This window comes from Lethenteron reissneri, chromosome 56 (assembly GCF_015708825.2).
Source record: "Lethenteron reissneri isolate LAM-NWPU_2019-01 chromosome 56, ASM1570882v1, whole genome shotgun sequence".
Taxonomy (NCBI): domain Eukaryota; kingdom Metazoa; phylum Chordata; class Hyperoartia; order Petromyzontiformes; family Petromyzontidae; genus Lethenteron; species Lethenteron reissneri.
Window position 1 is genome coordinate 10,241,010 of NC_083834.1, and position 23,289 is coordinate 10,264,298.

Below are 23,289 nucleotides of genomic sequence, written 5' to 3' on the forward strand. Positions count from 1 at the left end.
AGCTTCAAATCAAGACCGGTTACATTTGTGTGGGTTTATTATAACTATGGGAGGAAACCAGAGAACCTGGAAGAAACCCACACAGAACAGAGGGAGAGCCTGTACACTCTGCACTAAGGTGCCCGAGTCAGGAATCGAACCCCCTGGGCACTTCCTGCTGCGAGGCACGAGCGTCGTCGCCGCTCACCACCATGCCGCCCATCACCGTGTACGGCGTGGCAGCGTGGCCGCCCCGGTTCTCGAGGCCAGGTCAGAGCTCCCCCCCATTGCGGAGGCGGGGGTCATGGGAGACGGAGACGGAGGAGACGGTCGCGGGGACAACGCGGAGCCGGGAGACGACGGACACGGAGCCTGGAGCGAGGGACACGGAGCTCAGAGCGAAGGGGCAGACGCCGGTAACGTGGCGGCTTCCGGCCCAGCGGCTCGCTTGGGCACGCACGCAACACAAACAGAATTATAATCGGAATCTTTACTTATCCTGGAGGAATCCGATGAGCTATGAAGCTCTTTTTCACAGATGTGATTGTCTCGTGACGAGAGTAAAATAAAAAATAGTTTTAGTTTTGGTCTCCTCCAACCTCACTGTGTGGGTATTGTCGGCAGACCCAGCTCTTATCGTTCATGCGCTTCTGACACCCCAACGTCTCCGACCCTGGCAGTCATTCTGTCAACTATAAACTATATTTTATTTTACCAGGTAAGGTGCCCACTAAGCTGTGTAGCTCTTGTTTTCAGAAGTGACCCTGATCCATCATAAATGATAGCTCAACCGAGTGGCTGATATCACCGCAGCAGCGGCGGCCAAATAACTTAGTGACAACAAACATGTGCCAGGAGGCGGGGGGAGGGGGCGGGGGGAGGGGGCGGGGTGTCCTTCTGTTGGAGCCGCTGTGCGGTTGTGCCCCAGTGTCCCGACGTTTCGCTTCGTGTGCTGGGAGCTTCCCCAGGAGCACACACACGGGCAGGGGGTGGACTGGTGGCACAGGGCAGGTGTGGCAGAACATCAAAGCTGGTGCTCGTAGCGGTTTCCCCTTGGTGTTTTCTGCCGACTGGTAGTGGCCTTTTTTTGGCTAAGCCGTTGAACAAAGACATTGGTCACCGCATCGTCACGCAGCGCTTTCAGATGCGCTTCTGCGGCCGTCTGGAACGCTCTTCCCTTCCGATATTAGGAAGCCCACTGCAGCCATGGATTTTTAAATAATGTAGATTGAAACTCATTGAGAACACCGTTTTGTGTTTAGTTTGCTGTCCTTCCCCCGCACCTCCGATTTGCACAGTTGGCTACATACAGTGTGAAAGAAGTTCAACATACATGCATAGACTCAGATAATCACTCACCAACTCACATAGTCACTCACCCATACACTCACCCATCCTCTGATTTGCACAGTTGGCTACCGACATATGCACGTGGCCTGTAATCATCAGGTAGTTGTCAGAATGATTATGGGAGTTAATAACACACCGGTGTGCTGCCGAAGCGGTAATAAATTGGCACGTTTGTTCATCACATTATGACTTTAATAACTGGCTGCGTTGGGTGGAGTAGAGTTTAGGACGCAGCATTTCACTCACACCGGTGGTGGCCGGGTTCGTAGCGCAGCACGCTTACGAAACTTAACATTGGTCGCGAAAGGCCCGCTTGTTAGCAAATCATCGTCCTTGCGTTTCCCATAGAAGAGAATGCCAACAAGAGGATCGTTATAAGGCAGCCCGCGCCGTTGGCCAGAGCGGGCAACTTCAGCTGGACACCGGAGGCCTGCGGCAGGCCTGCGCTGGCGCTGACGGCCACTCTGGCCTCACCGCCCCGGACCCCGCAGAGGCCGCTCGGTGGCGCGGCATCGCCGGGCCCGAGAGCCGCGGCGACGCCACCCGGGACGCCACCGGTGGCCCCGGCAGGTCCTCGCCGAGACGCCCGGCCGCTGGCGGCAGAGATGCCGAGCGAGGTGGCGATGTCACCGAGATCGCCGCACCCGCCCTCGCCGCACCGCGTACGCTCGCCGCTACAGGCGCCCGCCGGCAGGTACCATGGCACCTGCTGGGCCCTGGGCCGCTGCGGCGATCCCGGCGATCCCGGCGATCTCGGGGCTAACAGCTGTACTACCGCTGCCCATGGCACGCGGTGGCTAACAAAGACAAATATCTCCCGTGTAGCCTTAACAGATTGTTGGGGCAAGTGCTGTTAGCGAGCAGCACCTATGAAGGCTGGCACGGCGCGCGAGGGGGTGGGTGGCCAACACCATGCCCGGCCGCCTTTGTCTCTCCAGTGGTGATATTTACACACCACACCAGGTACTAATTTGAGGCTGAGTCGACCTAGGGGAGGCCCATGACCAGGTCAGATAATCATCGCCGTTGGTGGCCGTGAGGGAATCGAACTCGGATCGCCGGATTCGTAGCGCAGCGCGCTAACCACTGCACCACCGCTCCCCATGACGCTAACACGCGCGCGCACGCTGAGTGACACCAGTGCACCTGGTCACTGTTGAGTGTCGAGCGAGGCTTTGTGTAGGATCGTGTAAAGGGCACTGACATCACTTAGCCCTGACGGGCAACACAGCCGACATCTGAGATTGTTATTCTCCTCCTCCACATGGCTCCTCCGAAACGCACGCATCCTGCCCGCGTAGCCGCCACAATTCTGGTTGTAGCGAATTGCCCAGTCGGTGCCACTTCGGTGACCCTAGAATAGCAGGGAGGGCGCGTGTCTCAGGACCGGTTCCAGATCACGCCGCTCGCCAACGACGTTAGCCTTCGCCCGGAATGCGCCTCGGGTCACCGGGTTCACGGTACAGTGGCGCCAAACTTCTGTACCACGATTCCCACTGTTTCCTGCGCTAAATGTCACTTTAAAATTGGGGTCGGTTTCACCTGCACCAGTTTAGATGACGGCACTGATATTGACCGTGGCCGTGGGTCGGACATGCAGGGCCCCCCCCCTACCCCTCCATTTAACGCCGGGTGGTTGCGTTCCTGAAAATTGCTGCAATAAAAGGAATTTGCTGGAAGGTTGGGGGGGGAGGGTGCAGTTCCAGCTTCGTCATTTTAATATTGTTGTTATAATATTGTTGGTATAATATTGTTATAATATTGTCGTTATAATTTTGTCGTTATAATATTGTTGGTATAATATTGTCGTTATAATATTGTCGTTATAATATTGTTGGTATAATATTGTCGTTATAATATTATCGTTATAATATTGTCGTTATTGTAAGTAGTCCGCCACGTGCTAGACTCACGTTATAGTGAGCAGACCCTTTCATCCGTTGGCAATTGTGAAAGGTGCCTTGCAACCACGAGCAACACTCGCCAAAGAGTAGCAAAGCATCGGTACTCCTGTAGACGCAATCGCTATCGTGCACAGCGATCATCGCCCCCCGTAATGGCAGAATATTGCCCCAGGTAACCCTTGCAAGCGAGACCGTGTTCCCGGAATAAACAAAGTGAGCTTGAAACTTGACGTAAGTGGCTCCTTTAACCCTCGCTCGCATTACGCAGCGCTTGCTTCGTCATCATCAGCTCCTGTTTTGCTTGACAAAAGGGGCTGTTGTTTGGCGCTGTAATAATTCATCGGGCCCCGTCTGCGTGTGTCTAGAGTGTCCTATGAACTATTGATGGCACAAGGGCCACGACGGTCTGCGTCGGCTCAGGGCAGCGGTGTTGCCCATCACGGACAAAAAGGTTGTGAAAACAAAGGCTGCTGATGATGATGCTGAGGACGATGATGATGACGACGATGGAGATCACCGTCATCATCATTGTCGTCATGAAGAACATCATAATCATCATCATCAAGGGCCAATGCGTCGAGCCAATGGAAGTGTCACGATGCATCGAGTCATTGGAACGCGGCATTTGTTGTCGCAGGCCCGGCTGGCTCGGCCCGCGGACGCGGTCGCTGCGGCTCAGCTCAGCGGCGGCGGAGACGGGCACCCACGGGAGATGTTCCTGGTGTCCCGGGCCCGCGCCGGCCACACCGCCGGGCTGCACGGCCCACGGGCATGCCGGGCAGGTGAGACACCAAAGCTCACGCTCACACTCGCAGCGTGGTGGCGGCGGCAATGTTAACTACCTCGCCTGCTATGTAGGGGGTCGTGGGTTCGATCCCGACCCTGACGCCTCCTGTATATTTCTCTCTCTTTCTCTCCCCGTGATTGCGTGGATTTTTCTCCGGGTCCTCCGGTTTTTTCCTCCACATTTAGAATCAACGTGTGTTTAGAAGTATTTGGCTGGTATAAATGTACACATGATGTGTGTTGAACTTCTTTCGCACCGTGCATAGCCAACTGTGATAATCAGAGGTACGGTGATAAGCAGTGATAAGCCACAAAGAGCTAAAAAAAAGTTTTGAGTTTAGCTGAACGTGGCGGCGGCACGTTCGCCGCTTGTCTCAGAGGTTTCTCACCTCATTTCACTGCTCCTTCTCGAACTCCTTCTCTCACTGAGCCATCACCCCAGTGGTTCGGGCTCAACCCTCCTCCAGACCTCTGTGTTTCTCCCTCTTCCCATCCTGGTGATTTCATTCCAGTACAGCACCTCACCCGCACCTCGACACCTCGCAAGTCTATAGGACATCCGGTGTTGACTTCCCCCACAAAGTGGTACTAATTTTACGGACCCCAGGAGGGAGGGAGTGATGATGGGCTGAGTCTAGAGTAAAACTATAAACTATTTTTTATATTCTACGAGGTTAGGCCCACTGAGCTACGTAGCTCTTTTTCAGGCGTGACCTGGCCACATGATAAACCCAACGAAGTGGCATATTGGGTGGAAATTTACAGCAGCCAAATACTCTAAACGCATGATGTCGATGGTAAATGTGGAGGGGAAAACCGGAGGACCCACAGAAAAATCCACACAACAACAGGGAAAGAGACACGCAAACTCCAAATAGACAATAGCAGGCGTCAGGGTTGGGATCGAACCCACGACCTCCTGTATATCAGGTGATGGAGTCAACATCTCCTCGCCGCAGTGGCACCCCCCTGCCCCCCCAACCAGGATTTGAACTTGCAACCTTCCAATCACAAACTGGCCCGCTCTGCTGCCCAGACACTTCCCACTGTTTGTGTTCCTGTAAAACCAAGTTAACGCGATGATGCAATGTTTTTTTTTTCTCTATTCCAGCACGATCTTCCGACTACTGCACGGACTCCCGTGGAGAGGGTATCTCTCTCTCTCTCTCGAACCCAGCGCCTCCCCCCCCCCCCCACTTGCTCTTCTGTGGCTCCTAGAGCAGCTGTCGTCATGTCCAATCCACAGCGTGTCTCACTTTCACTCTTGTTTCTCAAGTCAATTTACGATATTCATACGTTCGCACTTACACGACTGCTAACAATGTAATGTAATGGCTATTTGATTATTTTAGTATATATACAATCATAATTAAGGTTTTTTTTGGGGTTAGACCGGCATAAATATAAATGTGGTCGTTAAACCCGAAACAACCCGACACAGCCAATTTCGTAAAGGTTTTTCACATAAACAAAACGTGCCCAATTAGTATACTAGTTCAGCGCTATCCGCTTGTGTATTGGAGAGTAAACCCACGACAACATTTACAATTATAGTGTAGTGTATAGTGAAGTGCATAGTAGCGTAGTGTATAGTAGTGCATAGTGTATTGTATAGTGTAGTATACTAGTATACTAGTTCAGCACACCGGTTTGAACCCACGACAACATTTCCAACTGGAGGACCGTGACATTTCGCTGGGGATTACAACCGGCCTCATCAGGCGATCAGCCAGAGTTGTGGGGAATTCCCCCTCCTTTTTCAGTCTTAAATAGAAGGGGTGAAGGTGATGGCACGTTTTGTTTACGTGACAAACCTTACAGATTGGCTGTGTCGGGTGGTGGTGGTTGGTTTACCGACACATTTATATTTACGTGATCTCACCTAAAAAAAACCTTTATTATGGATTATATTAGTGGTGAAAGCTTACGTGTCAAATTCTAAATATGCATAATTGCAATGTATTTACAAATATAATTCTTAGCGCTTCGTGTTAATGCCCAAGGCTTAATGAGCCAGACTAGCAGCTTGAGGACTCTTAGAATTCAGTGTTAATACCCAAGGCTCGGAGGCCCCAGCCTAGGACTCCTTTATGATTCTTTAGGTTCGGGATTTATTACTGGGCCTGGTGGGGCCAGACCAATGCACCTTTAGGATTCTTCGGGTTCACTGCTCTTGAAGGCTCACGGGGTTTGCGAGGTTAAATGTCAGCGCCCGAGGCTCACGGAGAACACGTCACGAGTAGGCAGAGCGCGGCAAGGTATCGGCTCATGCAGTCACGCCGCGAACGTATATGGATACCGTGAATTGAATATTCTATGTTGTGTTTGTTGGTTGTGCCTGTGGCTGTCTTCGCTGTTGCACGTGCGTCGCGTTCCCGTTGTTGGTGTCCTTGTGTGTATGTGTACGTATGTTGAACCTCTTTTGCACCGTACATGGCCGAACGTGCTAATTGGAGGTGCGGGGGGAAGGACAACAACAGGCAGAGCCATTTTTGTTTTCGAATTCGAGAGATGGTGGTCGCCCACAACAAATAACGTCACAGAGCAGCAGGGCCTTAAAGAGCAGCACGCGGAATCTGGAGCCGGAGGTTGTCGACCCTGCCCACCCTGGAGGGAGCATGAAGTTCCTTGCATGCGGGCGTTGCTGATAGCGACAGTGTTCTCTTGCGTGTCCCCGGGTCAGAGATGTCCTTTAAGTAAAGGGAGTGACTTTACGTCGAGGCAAGAGGTGCAAGGGGCGTAAGTCGTACGCAAGGAACATGGAGGAACAGGTTCAACTTTGCGCACTTCCATGGCTCGGAGCGAAAGTTTCTGTAGGTTATTTATTCAGATGATTAATATTCCTCACGTGTTATAGGGACACGTTTGGTATCCTTACTAAATATAATTTTAAACCGTTTAGTAAATTTTGACGTCCGCTCTTAATCAATGAATACGAGCCGCCTGGAAGAGGAATCTGGTGAACATTTGAGTTTCGGAAACTTGAGTTTACCACAAAATATTACAATTGTGCGATTGCCATCATCACGTGGGGGTCAGCACCGTTTCCACTGTCGACCAAACCTGGACATATTTCCAAGTCAGCCTTGGGCTATTATCAACACGGCGCAGTTCATTTGCAGTAAAGTGCAGTAAAACACAATATCGGTACGAGATCTCGGCACAAATCAATTCCCCGACGCCCAAACACAGACACCAAATTTTCCAGACTCTCCGGGGAATTAGCAGACCCTGCCTTCGCATGTCGCAAGATGAAGAATCCACGTGGAAATCTCTTTGCTATTTGGCACAACGTTCTTTTCAGGGGGCGAGTGCCAGAGTAGTGGAATGTGCACGACAAACAAGAGCCGACCGCGGTGTTACTCAGTCCGTTTGGCATTTGACGTCCATTTAACGTTGACTGCATCGTGCCGAACTTTGTACGCCCACCCAACCCCCCCCCCCCCCTTTACACACGGTCACACTACGGAGGCTGCCTTCTGACCGGCTGTGTGCTGCTGCTGTGCTGCTGTTCCCGTGCACGCAGGAGCTGTGCTACCTGTGCATGCAGCGCTCGCTGCGGAACGTGCCTGTGTATGTGGCGGAGGAGCGGCGGCTGCAGGAGGAGGCCGAGGAGAGGGCGCTGCTGGAGTACCGGCACGGCCAGGATCTGCAGGCCTTCACCAAGGAGCAGGTACCGGAGCGGCGGGCCTCCCAAGCTCGGGGGGGGGGGGGGCGGGGGGGGTTCGGCACGTTGCCAACCGCCGCGCGGGCGTCGTGCGGGCGTCGTACGGGCGCGGCTCCAGTGGCCAGACGCTCGCACCCCGCAGTGATGGTGAGATGTTAACTCCCTCGCCTAGTATACAGGAGGTCGTGGGTTCAATCCCAAACCTTATGCCTGCTGCTGTATATTTGAAGTTTGCGCGTCTTTCTCCCCATGGTCGCCTGGATTTTTCTCCAGGTCCTCCGGTTTTTGCCTCCACATTTAGAATCCACATCACGGATTTCGAGTATTTGGCTGCTATACGTTTCCACGTGATAAGCCACTTCATGAGCTATCATTTGTGGCCGGGTTGCTTCTGAAAAAGAGCTATATATCTCAGTGGGCCTTACCTGGTAAAATCAAAAAATAGCTGAGAGTTTTTATAGTTTTTATCGCCAGGGATTAATGTATCTATACAATTTTAACTTATATACTTAGTCACTTGTTTACCTTTCCTATACTTTGAACTCCTATCATGTTTTTGTATTGTTTGTGACCCGCCCCTTACTGGGCATCTTTGAAAAAGGGCTTCATAGCTCGTCGGATTCCCCCTCCAGTCTAAATGAAGATTCTGATTCTTTATTCTGGCTCGAGTGCCATCCAGCGTGGAGTTTGTACGTTCTCCATAATGAAAGCCTACGTGCCAAACTGGGTGCGTTCTCTCTCTCCTCTCTCCATCACCTGTTCTGCATGGGTTTCCTCCGGGTTCTCCAGATGTCCTCTGATCGCTAAAACAAACGATTTAACTGGTATTGGCCAAGCATCTCAATAAAAAAAAATCTCCTGCAAACTACTCATTTTGGATCACACAGCAGCAGCAACATCGCCCTCCTCCCCCCAACTAGTGCGAAAACTTGGCAGGACCCTCCTGAAAAGAGTCTTGAGACTCAGTTAGGCTTTGCTGGGTAAAAAAATCATAATAATAATGAGTTGTCACAAAAGGTAATCAGACACCCCGATGGCTAAGAAATAGCCACTACATTTTTGACAAAAATCACGGTATTTTTTTTTTGTTTGTGTTCGGGGAGAGGTGGCACAGTGGTTAGCACACTGCGCTACGAGTCAAGCGGACTCAATTAAATTCCCAGCCCCTTCGTCAATATCGGTGGCAAGCGATACTTTAACTGGTCTTGGGCCTCCCGTAGAGGTTGACTCAATCTCAAATAAGTAGCTGGTGCGATAAATATATATGCTGGGGAGACAAAGGTGGCCGATTGTGATTCTGCTGTCCTCCCCCTGCACCTCCAATTAGCACTGTTGGCTACTTACGGTGCGACAAAAGTGCAACATACACACATAAAGAGACTCACATAGGGGCCGTCCATAAATGACGTCACGCACCTGAGAGGGGTGGTCAGACATTTGTGACGATGTGTGACGGGGGGGGGGGGGGTTTGAGAAATGTGACGTCACATCAAAATGCGCAACTTTAAATAAATATAGAATTTTGTTTAATTTTCATTATTAACTATTTGATTATTTAAATTTACTAAGGTCACCTTTTATTTATTCCATAAAGGAGCATTTTGCTTCTCCATGGGAAAATGGAGAAGCATACATTTTGTAAATGTTTTTAATGATTGTTATTAAACATTTTGATTCCAATGATTCTACCAGGGCGTTTCATTCTGTGGAATGAATATGTGATTGTTATAATTGTACTCTCTATTTTGCTTCGTTCTACTACAAAGTTTCAAGTATTTTTTTATAGTTATAATTACTTTTAATATTTTAGAATTATAAGATAATGTCAATATAATATTCTGAACATCTGCAGTTTTAGTTATACGTTGAATATTTTCAATTGAATTTCATGCTAAATTTAAGCTTTCCAAAGCCTCCTTTTTAATACGTGTTTTCTCCTATAACATCAGAGTGCAGCGCCACATTAAATACGCACTACAATGACAATAGTTAAAAGCGATTTGAAGCATGTTTTATTTTCAAAATGGAAATATGGTTTGGGAGGGGGGGCAGATCTTTTTGACGTCATATTTGAAGGGGGTCTGACTTTTTGTGACTCTGTGTGACGAGGGGGGGGGGGTCAAAAATCGTCCAAAATCGCGTGACGTCATTTATGGACGGCCCCATAGTCACTCACCCACTCACCTAGTCACTCACCCACACACTCTCCCATCCTCCGATTAGCATGGTTGGCCACGTACGTTGTGAAAGAGGTTCAATCTACGTACATATGTACACTCTTAGTTCGCATGTTGTAAATGTATACGAATGTGTACGATTGACAGCACTTTCCTCAGCACAGCAACCTGCGTGGGCTTCATTAGGGGTGGGGATTTTGGCATTTGCAGGAATTGATGGAGCTGGCCCGGGATAACAGCAGGAAGGTGGCAGCCTTCAACCTTGGTGTGTCCGAGGCCGTCAAGGCCTCCAAGCATGGGGAGAGCAATGGCTTTCAGGTACCGCGCACGGCTTGGCAGATTCTTCTCAAAGAGCAGTCACTCGCAACGTCTCACTGACGAGATCGCCAACCTCCGATGGAGCACGGTTGGCTACGTACGGTGCAAAAGTTCAAATACATAGGTGCACAGGCTCAGCCACTCACATATTCACTCGCCCACTCACATAGTCGTCACCCACATGCATACGTCAGTACCAAACTAAATAAGTATGCAACATGCCTCCTTAATTGATCTGTGCCTCCAGATTTACTAAAATAAATAAATTTGACACTTCCCATCAATGGCACGGCCGTCTGGGAGTGCACAATTTTAGCAGCAGTGGTTCAGCACAAGCGAACGATGGGACCGGTTTTGACGCACAGTGTCTCATCGGCAGTGAAGCTCGCTTCAAGCAATGCCGGTGAACTGCCAGATGTTAAAGGCGAGAACATATCTTTGAAATACGTTTCCTAGTTCGACGCAAAATTGTATAACGCACGCGTCGTTGATTGAAGGGGATCACGTTGGCTGCTGATGTTGACACCAAGCAGGAGTGGGGGGATCGCACACGTGCATGGATTCTGTGAGGCTATCCAACATGCTTGCGCTGGCATGTGTGTGTGCGTGTTTGCGTGTCTGTGCACGTGTGAGTGTAGTGCTTTGTCTTTATTTGGCGACAGCGCCTGCATGTGTCTGCGTGTCTGCATCTTGCACCGAGCGGTGGCGTGGTGATTTAAGCGCCTCAACACTACGAACTCCGGCGACCAGAGTTTGATTCCCGCTCACGGCCAATAACAGTGACAATTATCATCTAAACCGGCCCCCGGTCCTTCCCTAGGTAGATTTAGCCTGTAAATGAGTAACCAGGTGCGGCTTGCAAGCACCGGCCCTGGGGGCCAGGCGCGGTGCTAGCCAGCCACGCTCACGTGTGCTGCGTCAGCCTGAACAGTCGCTACGCTTCCGACGCTCGTCCCCAGGGTTTGCGAAAGGCTGCACTGGGGGACCTTTGTCTGCGTGCGCAGTCATCTTCTTGGTTCTTTCGGTAAAGTCACGTAGAAGGGAAGTAATAAAATAATAAAAATAAAACATAATAAAATAAAATAATTCTCACGACGTTTCGGCTACAACGCAAGCAGCCGTCTTCAGGTGAAGAATGAGACAATGCCAAGCTAGGAGCTTATATATAAGCTGCGTTGGAGGTGGAAGAAAGAGCGCCTTAACAAAAGAATGTGCATATGAAGAGGAATTTAGCATATTCATGGAAAATGCGTAGGAGGTGGGCGGGGGGGTTTCAAAGTCATATTATGCCCATGCATTATGCAGGATCAACAGCACCAAGGGGGGGGGGTGCAGGGATTAGCAGTAACAAAGGAAAGGAATGTTAATGATATGTAGCTGCAGTTACTCAACAACCACGTAGAAAACTAAAGTATAAACTACATAAAAAAAAAAAACTAAAGTATAAATAGCATAGCACCATCAGTATACTTACTATACTCTACACTAAGCTGAGTTACTAACAGCAAGTAATACATTACAATTCTACGTCGTAAAAATTATATAATATGCTTCCATCTAAACTTTATTCTATTGCATCACACGAGCATATACCGTACTATATACTGCCAACATTAAATTATATACTGTATTGCTGTAAACCAACCTATATCTTATACATTTAATATAACACTATGTATTATTCTACCCACCCTAATGTGTGTCGAAATGGTTTATTACGTCCTTCCAATGATTGCTAAGCCAGAATCCATCTTCTCGGTTAAAATTGTCTCTGTGTTTGTATATGTGGATCGCCTCATGAACGAATCTCTCATGATAGCCAGATGGCTTGCAGAGAACCTCTGTCTTGGAGAAGTCAATATCATGTGAGCCCACTGAGTTGTAACAGTGATCTGCCACGGCTGAGGTGTTTGTCCTACCGTGTTTCAGGTCAGCTTTATGTTCACGGATGCGGTCCGAGACATGTCGTTTGGTTTCCCCAATGTAACTGCTACCACAGAGGCAACTTAGTTTGTAGACGCCAGGGTACTGTATGTCTGGAACCACATCTTTGACAGACGGTACCAGATCACGGATTTTATGTACTGTGTTGAATCGGACCTGGATCTTGTGTTTAATCAGGATTTTGGAGATCTTTTTTGTGACCCCAGCAATGTAGGGTAAGGTGATGGTCTTGAAAGGCTCCTCAACAGGATCCTTCTTGATGGTTGGAGTGATGGCTTTGCGGATTGTGTAGTCGGAGTAACCATTAGCCTTAAGAGCTTGGCGTACGTGTTTGAGTTCACTGGAAATGTGTTCATGGTCGGAGATGCATTGGGCTCTATGATATAGAGTCTTGATGAGGGAATTCTTCTGGGATGGATGGTGGTGGGAATCCGGTTTTAGATAAGCATCCGTATGGGTGGCTTTCCTGTAGACAGAGTGGCTCACTGAACGATCAGGTCTCCTTTTGATTAGGACATCCAAAAAGGGTAGCTTGCCATCTTGTTCGACTTCCATGGTGAATCTGTCGTCTACGTACGTAGACGACACTTTTGTCATCTGGCCACATGGCCGTGCTGCTCTAGACCAATTTCTCGACCACATCAACTCCATACACCCAGCCATCAGATTCACCATGGAAGTCGAACAAGATGGCAAGCTACCCTTTTTGGATGTCCTAATCAAAAGGAGACCTGATGGTTCAGTGAGCCACTCTGTCTACAGGAAAGCCACCCATACGGATGCTTATCTAAAACCGGATTCCCACCACCATCCATCCCAGAAGAATTCCCTCATCAAGACTCTATATCATAGAGCCCAATGCATCTCCGACCATGAACACATTTCCAGTGAACTCAAACACGTACGCCAAGCTCTTAAGGCTAATGGTTACTCCGACTACACAATCCGCAAAGCCATCACTCCAACCATCAAGAAGGATCCTGTTGAGGAGCCTTTCAAGACCATCACCTTACCCTACATTGCTGGGGTCACAAAAAAGATCTCCAAAATCCTGATTAAACACAAGATCCAGGTCCGATTCAACACAGTACATAAAATCCGTGATCTGGTACCGTCTGTAAAAGATGTGGTTCCAGACATACAGTACCCTGGCGTCTACAAACTAAGTTGCCTCTGTGGTAGCAGTTACATTGGGGAAACCAAACGACATGTCTCGGACCGCATCCGTGAACATAAAGCTGACCTGAAACACGGTAGGACAAACACCTCAGCCGTGGCAGATCACTGTTACAACTCAGTGGGCTCACATGATATTGACTTCTCCAAGACAGAGGTTCTCTGCAAGCCATCTGGCTATCATGAGAGATTCGTTCATGAGGCGATCCACATATACAAACACAGAGACAATTTTAACCGAGAAGATGGATTCTGGCTTAGCAATCATTGGAAGGACGTAATAAACCATTTCGACACACATTAGGGTGGGTAGAATAATACATAGTGTTATATTAAATGTATAAGATATAGGTTGGTTTACAGCAATACAGTATATAATTTAATGTTGGCAGTATATAGTACGGTATATGCTCGTGTGATGCAATAGAATAAAGTTTAGATGGAAGCATATTATATAATTTTTACGACGTAGAATTGTAATGTATTACTTGCTGTTAGTAACTCAGCTTAGTGTAGAGTATAGTAAGTATACTGATGGTGCTATGCTATTTATACTTTAGTTTTTTTTTTTTATGTAGTTTATACTTTAGTTTTCTACGTGGTTGTTGAGTAACTGCAGCTACATATCATTAACATTCCTTTCCTTTGTTACTGCTAATCCCTGCACCCCCCCCCCCTTGGTGCTGTTGATCCTGCATAATGCATGGGCATAATATGACTTTGAAACCCCCCCGCCCACCTCCTACGCATTTTCCATGAATATGCTAAATTCCTCTTCATATGCACATTCTTTTGTTAAGGCGCTCTTTCTTCCACCTCCAACGCAGCTTATATATAAGCTCCTAGCTTGGCATTGTCTCATTCTTCACCTGAAGACGGCTGCTTGCGTTGTAGCCGAAACGTCGTGAGAATTATTTTATTTTATTATGTTTTATTTTTATTATTTTATTACTTCCCTTCTACGTGACTTTACCGAAAGAACCAAGAAGATGAATCCCTGCAGTCACGAAAGCTTTAAATCGAAATTTATGCGTGCGCAGTGTTCCTTCATCCTGGGCGACCGGGCCGCCACGCCGCCGTCAGCCGCTCGCTCGCGGGAGTACGCGCACCACCTGGAGCGGCAGCGGAGCGAGCGGGTGGAGCGCGAGGGCCGGCACAGGGAGCAGCAGCGCATCCTCGAGCAGCTGCAGAGAGTCCAGCTGGCTCGGGAGTCCGTACCCGGCAGCCTCTCGCACGCACATGCGCGCGCGCACGCATACGGGCACACGTGCACACTAAGCATGCTCACACGCGCGCACTCACACGCTCACACACACTCACATGCTCACAAGATCCCCTGTATAGCCTTAACAGACTGTTGGGGCAAGTGCTTTTAGCGAGCACCTATAAAGGTCGACACCACACCCGACCACCTTTGTCTCCCTAATGGCGATGTTTACACACACTCATTTGAGGCTGAGTCGACCTCGGGAAGGCCCAGGACTAGTTCAGAGCAGTGGGGCAGCGGTTAGCGCTACGCTGCGCTACGATCCCGGCGACCCAAATTCGATTCCCACTCGTGGCCAACACCAACACCGGTGACGATTATTTGAACTGGTGGAGCGTGCGGTGCTGTGTGGTGGTGGTTTGTGTGGTCTTCTTCATTCCTCAAAATGCAGAAGGCAGTGCAGCAAAAATCCATGGCTGTTGATGCACTCTCCTCCAGCCTTCGCCAGCCCGCATTCACCAAGGTGGTGAAGTACGCTCAAGTATCGTCAAAAATAACCCCCGCGACCAGCCTAAACCTCCCCACGCCAAAAATCCAAAATGTAAATAAATCACATAATTTAATATCGTCGGCAAACACACACTGCTGTCACTCGTTCATCATCTTGAATTAATAGCTCCAACAATTAGGCGTCATTATCTGCCTTGTTCCCCGGCAAGAGGCCATGTTGACCCCACTTCAAACAAGTTGTGTTAGGTCTCACCACGTAGCGATGACTAGGCCCTGGGATGTTTGAGATGTTAACTACCTCGCCTGGTATGCAGGAGGTAGTAGATTCGATCCCGACCCTGATGCCTGTGTATTTGGGTGGATCTTTTCTGGGTCCTTCAGTTTTCCCTCCACATTTAGAATCAACATGCGTTTAGAGTATTTGACTGCTGTTGTAGATTTCCACACGATGATAAGCCACTTCATTGGGCTATCATTTGTGATCGCCAGGTCGCTTCTGAAAAAGAGCTACATAGCTCAGTGGGCCTTAGCTGGTAAAATAATTTATTTTGAATTTTTAGCGTTACAATGAATCTCGCTACCGACTCTTGTCCCGATCCCCCTTTAGGAATGAGGATGTCCAGAATAATAAACACCTCCTCATTCGAGACCCAAACATTGCACACCTCCTCCTCCTGGCTTTGACATTCCTCCTCCTTGACGACACCGGTGGTGGAACCATCAACCGCATCAGAACACAACCCAACGATTGTGTTTCTCATGCACATCAAAATATTTTAGGCTTGTTCATATTTTTTTTCTTCCAGCAGCCCCGAATCAACTCGGAGGAGAAACACGATCTAACGGCAGGAGATGTCTGACGAGCGCATTCTGCTTAAGAATGCAAACGGGATGAGCAGCCGGGTCTCTTGTAGCGCTCTCTGCGTTGGCTGCCTTGTCCCCTGCTGCAGACTGGCTCTGGAGAGGGAGCAGATGCTGCAGAGCAAGGCGGAGGAGGCGCAGGCCTACCAGCAGGCCCTGGCGACTCAGGTGACCAGCGGCGAGCGCATCGACATTCGATCGATGCCGATGCCGATCGATGGTGACGCTGAGGGTTGACGGTGCTGGTGATGACGAGCGATTGATGCTGATGATGATCGATGATGATTCCGATAATTGATGCTATTGATGATGAATGATGATCTATGATGCTGATAATTGATGATGCTCGTGATGAGTGATTGACGCTGATGATGAAGAGTGAGTGACGTTAACGGACAGATGCTAACCCCCCCTCCCCTTTAACACGGTGCCCGCAGGTGCAGTCCAAGGCACTGGCGGCGTCGGCGTCGCAGGAGAGGGGCGCGGCGGAGTCGGCGCCGGTGTTTGGCGGTGACGACTCGACGGCGCGGGCGCTGGAGGAGCGGCGTGAGCGAGCGCGGGAGCTGCGGTGCGAGCTCGCTGGGGAGGCGGCGCGCAAGAGGCGCTCCGCCGTCGTCTCGCAGCTCGCCGAGCAGCGCCGACAGATGGAGCTCCTGGAGTGCAACCAGCAGGAGTGAGTGCTGCCCCCCTGCGAGTGAAGCACCAAACCGTTTGTTCGTTGATTCGCACAAGCGCCGTGGTGACGTCGCATTTAAAAGCGACGCGCGACGGGCGACCGCCTTTGGTCAACGGTTAGCAAAATGCCGCCAGACAATGCGAGCCGCTGACTCGCGAGTAGTCGTAACTCACCCCGCCCGCCCGTCACCTCCTACGTGAGCTCGGCAAGCCCCACGCGACTCAGTCGCCCGTCCAACGACTCGTTTTCTGGCAGGCTGGCGCGAGAGCACGTGACGCGGCACGCGCAGACGGTGGGCCGGAGGGTGGCCCTGCAGGAGGCGTGGGCCCTCAGTGCCGAGCTCAAGCGCGGCCGCAACCTCCAGCTGGAGATGCACCTCAAGTGAGTGGCGTGAACGCCGTGCCCGGGATGCCCTGTGGTGATTGTCTCCTGACGATGGTGAAGTGAGACGTTTTATGATTTTAGCCTTTGGTCTTCTTCTTTTCACTTGCGTGGGTTTTCTCGACAGACCCAGCTGTCATCGTTGACGTGCTTCTCACAATCCTATATATATAAAACATTTCCAGTTAAAGCCCACTGAGCTCTAAAGCTCTTTTTGAGAAGCCAGCTGACCACAAATGATATCCTAATGAAGTGGCTTATTGCGTGGAAATTTAGAGCAGCCAAATACTCTAAACGCACGTTGATTCTAAATGAAGAGGAAAAAAACTGGAGTACCCGGAGAAACATCCACGCGACCATGGGGAGAACATGCAAACGACAAATATACAACAGGGGCCAGGGTCAGGGTTGAACCCACAACCTCATGTATACCTGGCGAGGTAGTTAACATCTCGCCACTGTGGCACCCGTAATCCTGTGCACCTGTAATTATCGGTACACTAAAAGTAATCTGCTTTTTTATGTAAAAATAAAATTCTAAGGGTAAATGTATTGTTAGGTGTATTTTATATTACTTATGTTTTAAAAACCATTCTGGCAAAACAATTACATTAATTGGAGCATATTATGAAATCTGCGTGCGTGCGTGCGTGCCGCGTGTGCCGCGTGCGTCACCAGGGCTGGCGCGGGCCTCGTGCAGGAGCAGTGTGACAAGTACAAGCGCTGCCAGCAGTGCACCCGGCGGCTCTCCAACCGTGGGGAGAGTCACGTGTGGAAGGACTCGCGGTACCTGCCGGGAACTCGCATGATCCTCTAGTCCATGGTCACTCGTCACCTTCTCCTCCTCCTTCCCCTTTCTTCTTCGTCCTTCGTCTTCGTCCTTCTTCCACTTCTTCCTTCTTTCTCTTCTTCCTTCTTTCTTTTCCTTTCCTTCTTTCTCTTCTTCCTTCTTTCTTTTCATTTCCTTCTTTCTCTTCTTCCTTCTTTCTTTTCCTTTCCTTCTTATTCTTCCTCCTCCTTCCTATTGTTCCCTCCTCCTTCGAAGCCGAGAGTCCTATTGTCACGTGGGGTCGGCTGCTCCACGAGCTTTATACTCTGGGCGTCTTTGCCAGTCGCATCCACCGTCCTCCTCTACGTAGAGACCGGAACCAACCTCACTCGAGATCCAAACACGGTCGCATCTCCTTCTGGATTTGACATTCCTCCTCCTCGAAGACATCAGTGGTGGAGCCATCAACCACATCAGAAGATCATCACCAGGCAGATAAACGCACATCTCCACAAATGGGATACTTAAAGACACAACCCACAGTATTCTTTGGTTCTTTCGGTAAAGTCACGTAGTTAGAAAAAAATAAAAAAAAATTAAGTGCATACAAATTAAAATAATAAAATTAAAATAATAAAAACAAAAAAAACACTAATGTAGACTGTAGCCTGGTTCTTAATCGGAGTGAGTGTACTGGCAGTCTATAATGTAGACTGTAGCCTGGTTTTTAACCTCGGTGAGTCTACCAACAGTCTATAATGTAGACTGTAGCCTGGTTTTAACCTCGGTGAGTGTACTGGCAGTCTATAATGTGGACTGTAGCCTGGTTATTAAGCTGGTGAGCGTATTGTCAGTATGTAATGTAGACTGATGACGACCGACCGCTTGTGTTGCGATAGAAACGTCGTGGCTTTTTAAATTTATTTAAAAAAATATTACTGAAAGAACCAATAATAAGTCTACATTATAGACTGCAGTACGCTCACTCAGGTTAAGAACCAGGCTACAATCTACATTATAGACTACAGTACGCTCACTCAGGTTAAGAACCAGGCTACAATCTACATTATAGACTGCAGTACGCTCACTCAGGTTAAGAACCAGGCTACAATCTACATTATAGACTGCAGTACGCTCACTCAGGTTAAGAACCAGGCTACAATCTACATTATAGACTGCAGTACGCTCACTCAGGTTAAGAACCAGGCTACAATCTACATTATAGACTACCAGTACGCTCATTCAATTTAATGACCATTCGCTTTATTTTTTATGATTATTTTTCTACCTACGTGACTTTACTGAAAGAACCAAGGAATATGAATTCCTGCAGTCACGAACGTTTCAAGTCAAAATACAACCCACAGTAGTTACATAGTGGCCATGCAACTCAAACTACGGAGCATATGGTAATCCGCTGTAGGCTTGTGACCCTTTAACGGAAGAGTAGCACAACTACACGAACTCTCTCCTGAAGTCGTCTCTCGTCGTGGCCAGCAGACCTCGACATTGGCATCTCGCTCATAAAAAGAATGTAATATGACATTTAGACTTATAGACTCGCATCCAATTACATGAATCGTAAATCTCATAAGGGGGTCTATAGAATTAGAAAACTAACAACCTACAGACTCGCATGATCCACAGACTCACGTAGAGATAACAGGAGATCATATTCTGTGGTTCTTTCGGGAAAGTCACGTAGATAGGTTCCAATAAAATAACAAAATAACAAAAAACGACGTTTCGATCGCAACACAAGCGGTCGTCATCTTGTGTTGCGATCGAAACGTAGTTTTTTGTTATTTTCTTTGAACCTATCTACGTGACTTTACCGAAAGACCCAAAGGATATGAATTCCTGCAGTCACAAAAGCTTTAAGTCAAGAGATAACAGGAGACTCGCATAGACTGCACGATTCACAGACTGACATATAAATCCAAAGACTGACACAGACTGACATGATTCGTAGACTTACGCACACACTCGCAGATACACAAACCTACATGATTCATAGGACTCGCTAAATCCCCGTTGTCTACATCTCTTCTGCGATAGCATTGTATCTATACTCGTTGGCCTGTCGCCTGCAGCGTGTTTCATTCTGTGCTTCTATTGCATTCAACCACCAGGGAAGTTCAAAATCTGCAGGCCCTGCCCCTTCCATGCTAGGCCCCGTCCTTTCCTTGTTAGGCCCCGTCCTTTCCTCTTTAGGCCCCGTCTCTTCCTCTTTAGGCCCCACCCTGTTTGTGTTTAGGCCCCCGCCCCTTCCCCCTGGGTTGGTTTGGGTCGTATTGGGGTGAGTGTGAGCAGCAGTCAGGATAGTTGGTGGGCAGGGGTCAGGATGGGTAGGGGTGGGTGGGGTCAGAAGGGGCGTGGTTAGTAGGGGTGGGTGAGGTCAAGAGGGGTGGGTGAGGTCAATAGGTGCAGGGATGGATGAAGTCATTAGGGCTAGGAGTGGGTGAGGCCAGTAGGGCTAGGGGTGGGTGGGGTCAGTAGGGGTGGGTGAAGTCAGGAGGGGTGAGGTCAGGAGGGGTGGATTCAGTAGGGGTAGTGGTGGTTTGGGTCCCAAGGATTGGTGCAATTTCACCACCACGATGACCATAACCTCTCTGTGTGCAGCAATATGATAATAGATGTCTACAAACATTGCATCATCTTTCTGGGAGTTTATAGATTAAAAGATACCCCCCCCCCCCCAATTATAATATCTGCTTTAGGCTGCTCCAATGGGCCAGCACTGCGCGATTCATGGACCCAGCAACCTGTGTTAAATTGCTGACCGAGGCTAAAATCGGTGGCGATTGAAATCTGAACCGGTCCTGTTTGGGCGCCATCTCCTTCACCACCCTGCACTGCCCAACGTGGTGAAGTATGGTCAAACAACCCCCACGACCGACGTGGCATGGAAAGGCCTCATGCCAGCAGTGCAATTGGCAAGTTGTTTATGGATTTAAAAGGCGGCCTGTCGTTGCGAAGCATCGTTCGTCACAAACGTAACAGATTTGGGGACGGCCGCCGGGGTGCCTAGAACCAGGACCCTCTGCAATAAAGCGTAACAACGCACCCCCAAGGGCCTGGTCAGTCTTGAGACTCGGCCAGGGCGGTAGCCCGGATAACGATGATTCGATTGCGTTGGCTCTCGGCCCGATGGCAGAAGTTGCGGATATAGCCTTCGAGAGCGTGAACATATTATCGTGTTAAAAAAAAACATTTCTCCTGTGACCTTAAAGACGGGTAAGATTATATATTTTTTGTGGTTTATGTAATATTTCAATCAACTGCATATTGCACTGCTTAGTCTATTAAAATAAAGTTGTATGATCCTTAATACAATGTGATCCATTTACAGACACCCCACTGATTTCTGATGACCCTCTTGTCAACACCGATTGGATGTTGTGGCTGTAATGGCTCCGCATCTCACGGAGGAGAGCATCGAGGTTGGTTGGGAGACGTGCAGGGGGTTTGAAAGGGGAGTGTTATTTTATTTATGAAATTTAACTACAGATAGTCTCCGAGTTACGATGGTCCGACTTACGATATTTCGATCATTCGATGGCGATAGCGATACGCCAAAATAGTAAAATATTTTAAATTTCGCGCAGGAGGCAAACGCAGCAGCGTACGAGGTACGATACTGTACGTTGGGACGCTGCCGGGATGTACTGTACGCATCTCCCGCCTTGCGAGGTGATGCCTCAATCTCACCAGCGGTCGACGGATTTAAATTGTCTCGGTGTTAGCGCGTGTACTGTACCTTTTTTTGTTACTTTACATTTTACTGTGCAATACAGTATTGTAATTAATAAATACATACAGTATATAGTTTATACAGTATGGTACTGTAAATTGCTCTGTTTTGCTAAATTATCACCATTCTTTAAGACTCCTGGGTAGGCTAGGCCATCTTCGACTTACGATATTATTGACTTATGATGGGGTCGTCGTAACGCATCTTCATCGTAAGTAGAGGACTACCTGTACCTGTATATTCAACCATCTGCTGAGCAGAAAGAGGGTAATTAGTTATCAGTGGGGTGGAGATGGTTGGGTGACTCAGAGGTCACGAGGTCAGAGCACTGAGCCGGCATAACTGAGTTTCTGGGTTCGAATCCACGCGGCCTTCTCAGATTAAATCGGCTCTTCAAGTGTAGAGTTGAGGTCTCAGCCCAACGACTGGCACAAAAACACCCGTCGCATTAAGTTTGAATCTGATACTAAATTCGCTCTCCGAAAATGAAGAACATAGTTTTTTTTACTCTTCACGTGACGGACCTCACCCTCGTATACGCAGAGCGCATTGGGAAAGCGATGCTCTCCGTTGTGTGTGGATCAGAGATCGCTTGAGGCGGGCTCTGTGATGTCCGCTTCCGTGGACCGTTCCCCAACTTTAAAGCGTCGCACCGCTCGGAGAGAGATCCGAACCGATTCAGCGTCCGGTGAAGCGCCTCCTGTGGAGTGGCCGGGATCCAAAATGTTACAACAACCAAAACAAATCAAGTGACTCAATGAGGTGTCGAATACATGGATATGGCCCTGTATAGTTATGTCACGTGCTTGCTGCAGGATGAATGGGAATTTTGGACAGGTCGCCATTGAAAAAAAGCTTCTGAACCCAATTGAGCCTTAACCCAAAATAAACTGAACTGACACGATTAGGTTATTTACAAAGAGCACTTAAGTTCTATTTAGGGACTTTATACAAGACGGACGGGGGGTGCGGCGGTAAGGACGAAGTTCAGTGCAATGTTTACGCTTGGATTCACTCTTGGATTCACTCTTGGATTCACTCTTGGATTCACTCTTGGGTTCACGCTTGGGTGTGCAGTGGAGCGCGGTGCGAGATGAGCACGATGTTTGCGTGCCATCGCGATGCGCGCACGCATTTGGCACGGCAGATAATAAATTTGATTACGCGTGCATTCTCTGTGTGTGTGCGTGTGCTTCAACAACAGAAACCGGTTGGCGCACGGACAATCCCCCAGTTTAACACGTATGCTTTTGCGACCAATATCATCCATAATAGAGTTTTTTTTGGGTTAAAACCCGCCACCACCCGACACAGCCAACTAGTGAGGGTTGTCACGTAATGTTCTGTTTACGTCTTCTATTTACATGTTCTATTTACGTGACAACCCTTACTAGTTGGCTGTGTCGGGTGGTGGCGGGTTTTAACGACACATTCATATTTACACGATCTAACCCAAAAATACCTATTATGAATCAATCCCCAGTTTGTTGCCTCTTGTTGTTTTAGCCTTCCGAGTGATTCTGACATTGTGGTAAATACAAGGCCTTGAAGTTTTCGTGACTGCAGGGATCCATACTCTTTGGTTTTTTCGGTAAAGTCACGTAGGTATAAAATATGCAATAAATTAAATCACGACGTTTCTGGCGCAACACAATTTCCCGTCATCAGGTAGAACAACCACAGCAATAGACAATTGCTGAAGCTGGCAAGAGGAGGCTGCTGGTAACAAGAGGCTATATGTAAGTAAGAGATGGGGGGAGCCAGGGAGGAGAGATAGAGAGGGTGGGGGTGTGAGGTAGGGGGAATGGGGGAAGAGTGCCTACTCAACAC

The 23,289-nt window shown here is 48.8% G+C and overlaps 1 protein-coding gene across 5 annotated transcripts in view; it reads left to right on the forward strand.

Annotated features, from left to right (window-relative positions):
- CCDC81 (coiled-coil domain containing 81) overlaps nucleotides 1–22,631 on the forward strand; it is a 37,678-nt gene extending 15,047 nt beyond the window's left edge. For 4 of the 5 annotated variants that reach the window (XM_061574601.1, XM_061574598.1, XM_061574600.1 and 1 more), the window contains 10 exons: nucleotides 223–395; nucleotides 1,678–2,023; nucleotides 3,871–4,015; nucleotides 7,546–7,692; nucleotides 10,074–10,181; nucleotides 14,342–14,511; nucleotides 15,969–16,047; nucleotides 16,317–16,552; nucleotides 16,811–16,936; nucleotides 17,615–22,631. In XM_061574601.1, the coding sequence (XP_061430585.1) occupies nucleotides 223–395; nucleotides 1,678–2,023; nucleotides 3,871–4,015; nucleotides 7,546–7,692; nucleotides 10,074–10,181; nucleotides 14,342–14,511; nucleotides 15,969–16,047; nucleotides 16,317–16,552; nucleotides 16,811–16,936; nucleotides 17,615–17,753 (1,669 nt within the window). In that variant the 3' untranslated portion in view covers nucleotides 17,754–22,631. Of the gene's footprint in view, nucleotides 1–222; nucleotides 396–1,677; nucleotides 2,024–3,870; nucleotides 4,016–7,545; nucleotides 7,693–10,073; nucleotides 10,182–14,341; nucleotides 16,048–16,316; nucleotides 16,553–16,810; nucleotides 16,937–17,614 lie in introns of those variants that run through there. The other variant, XR_009756912.1, reaches the window with a different exon arrangement.
- Nucleotides 22,632–23,289: the final 658 nt, after the last annotated feature.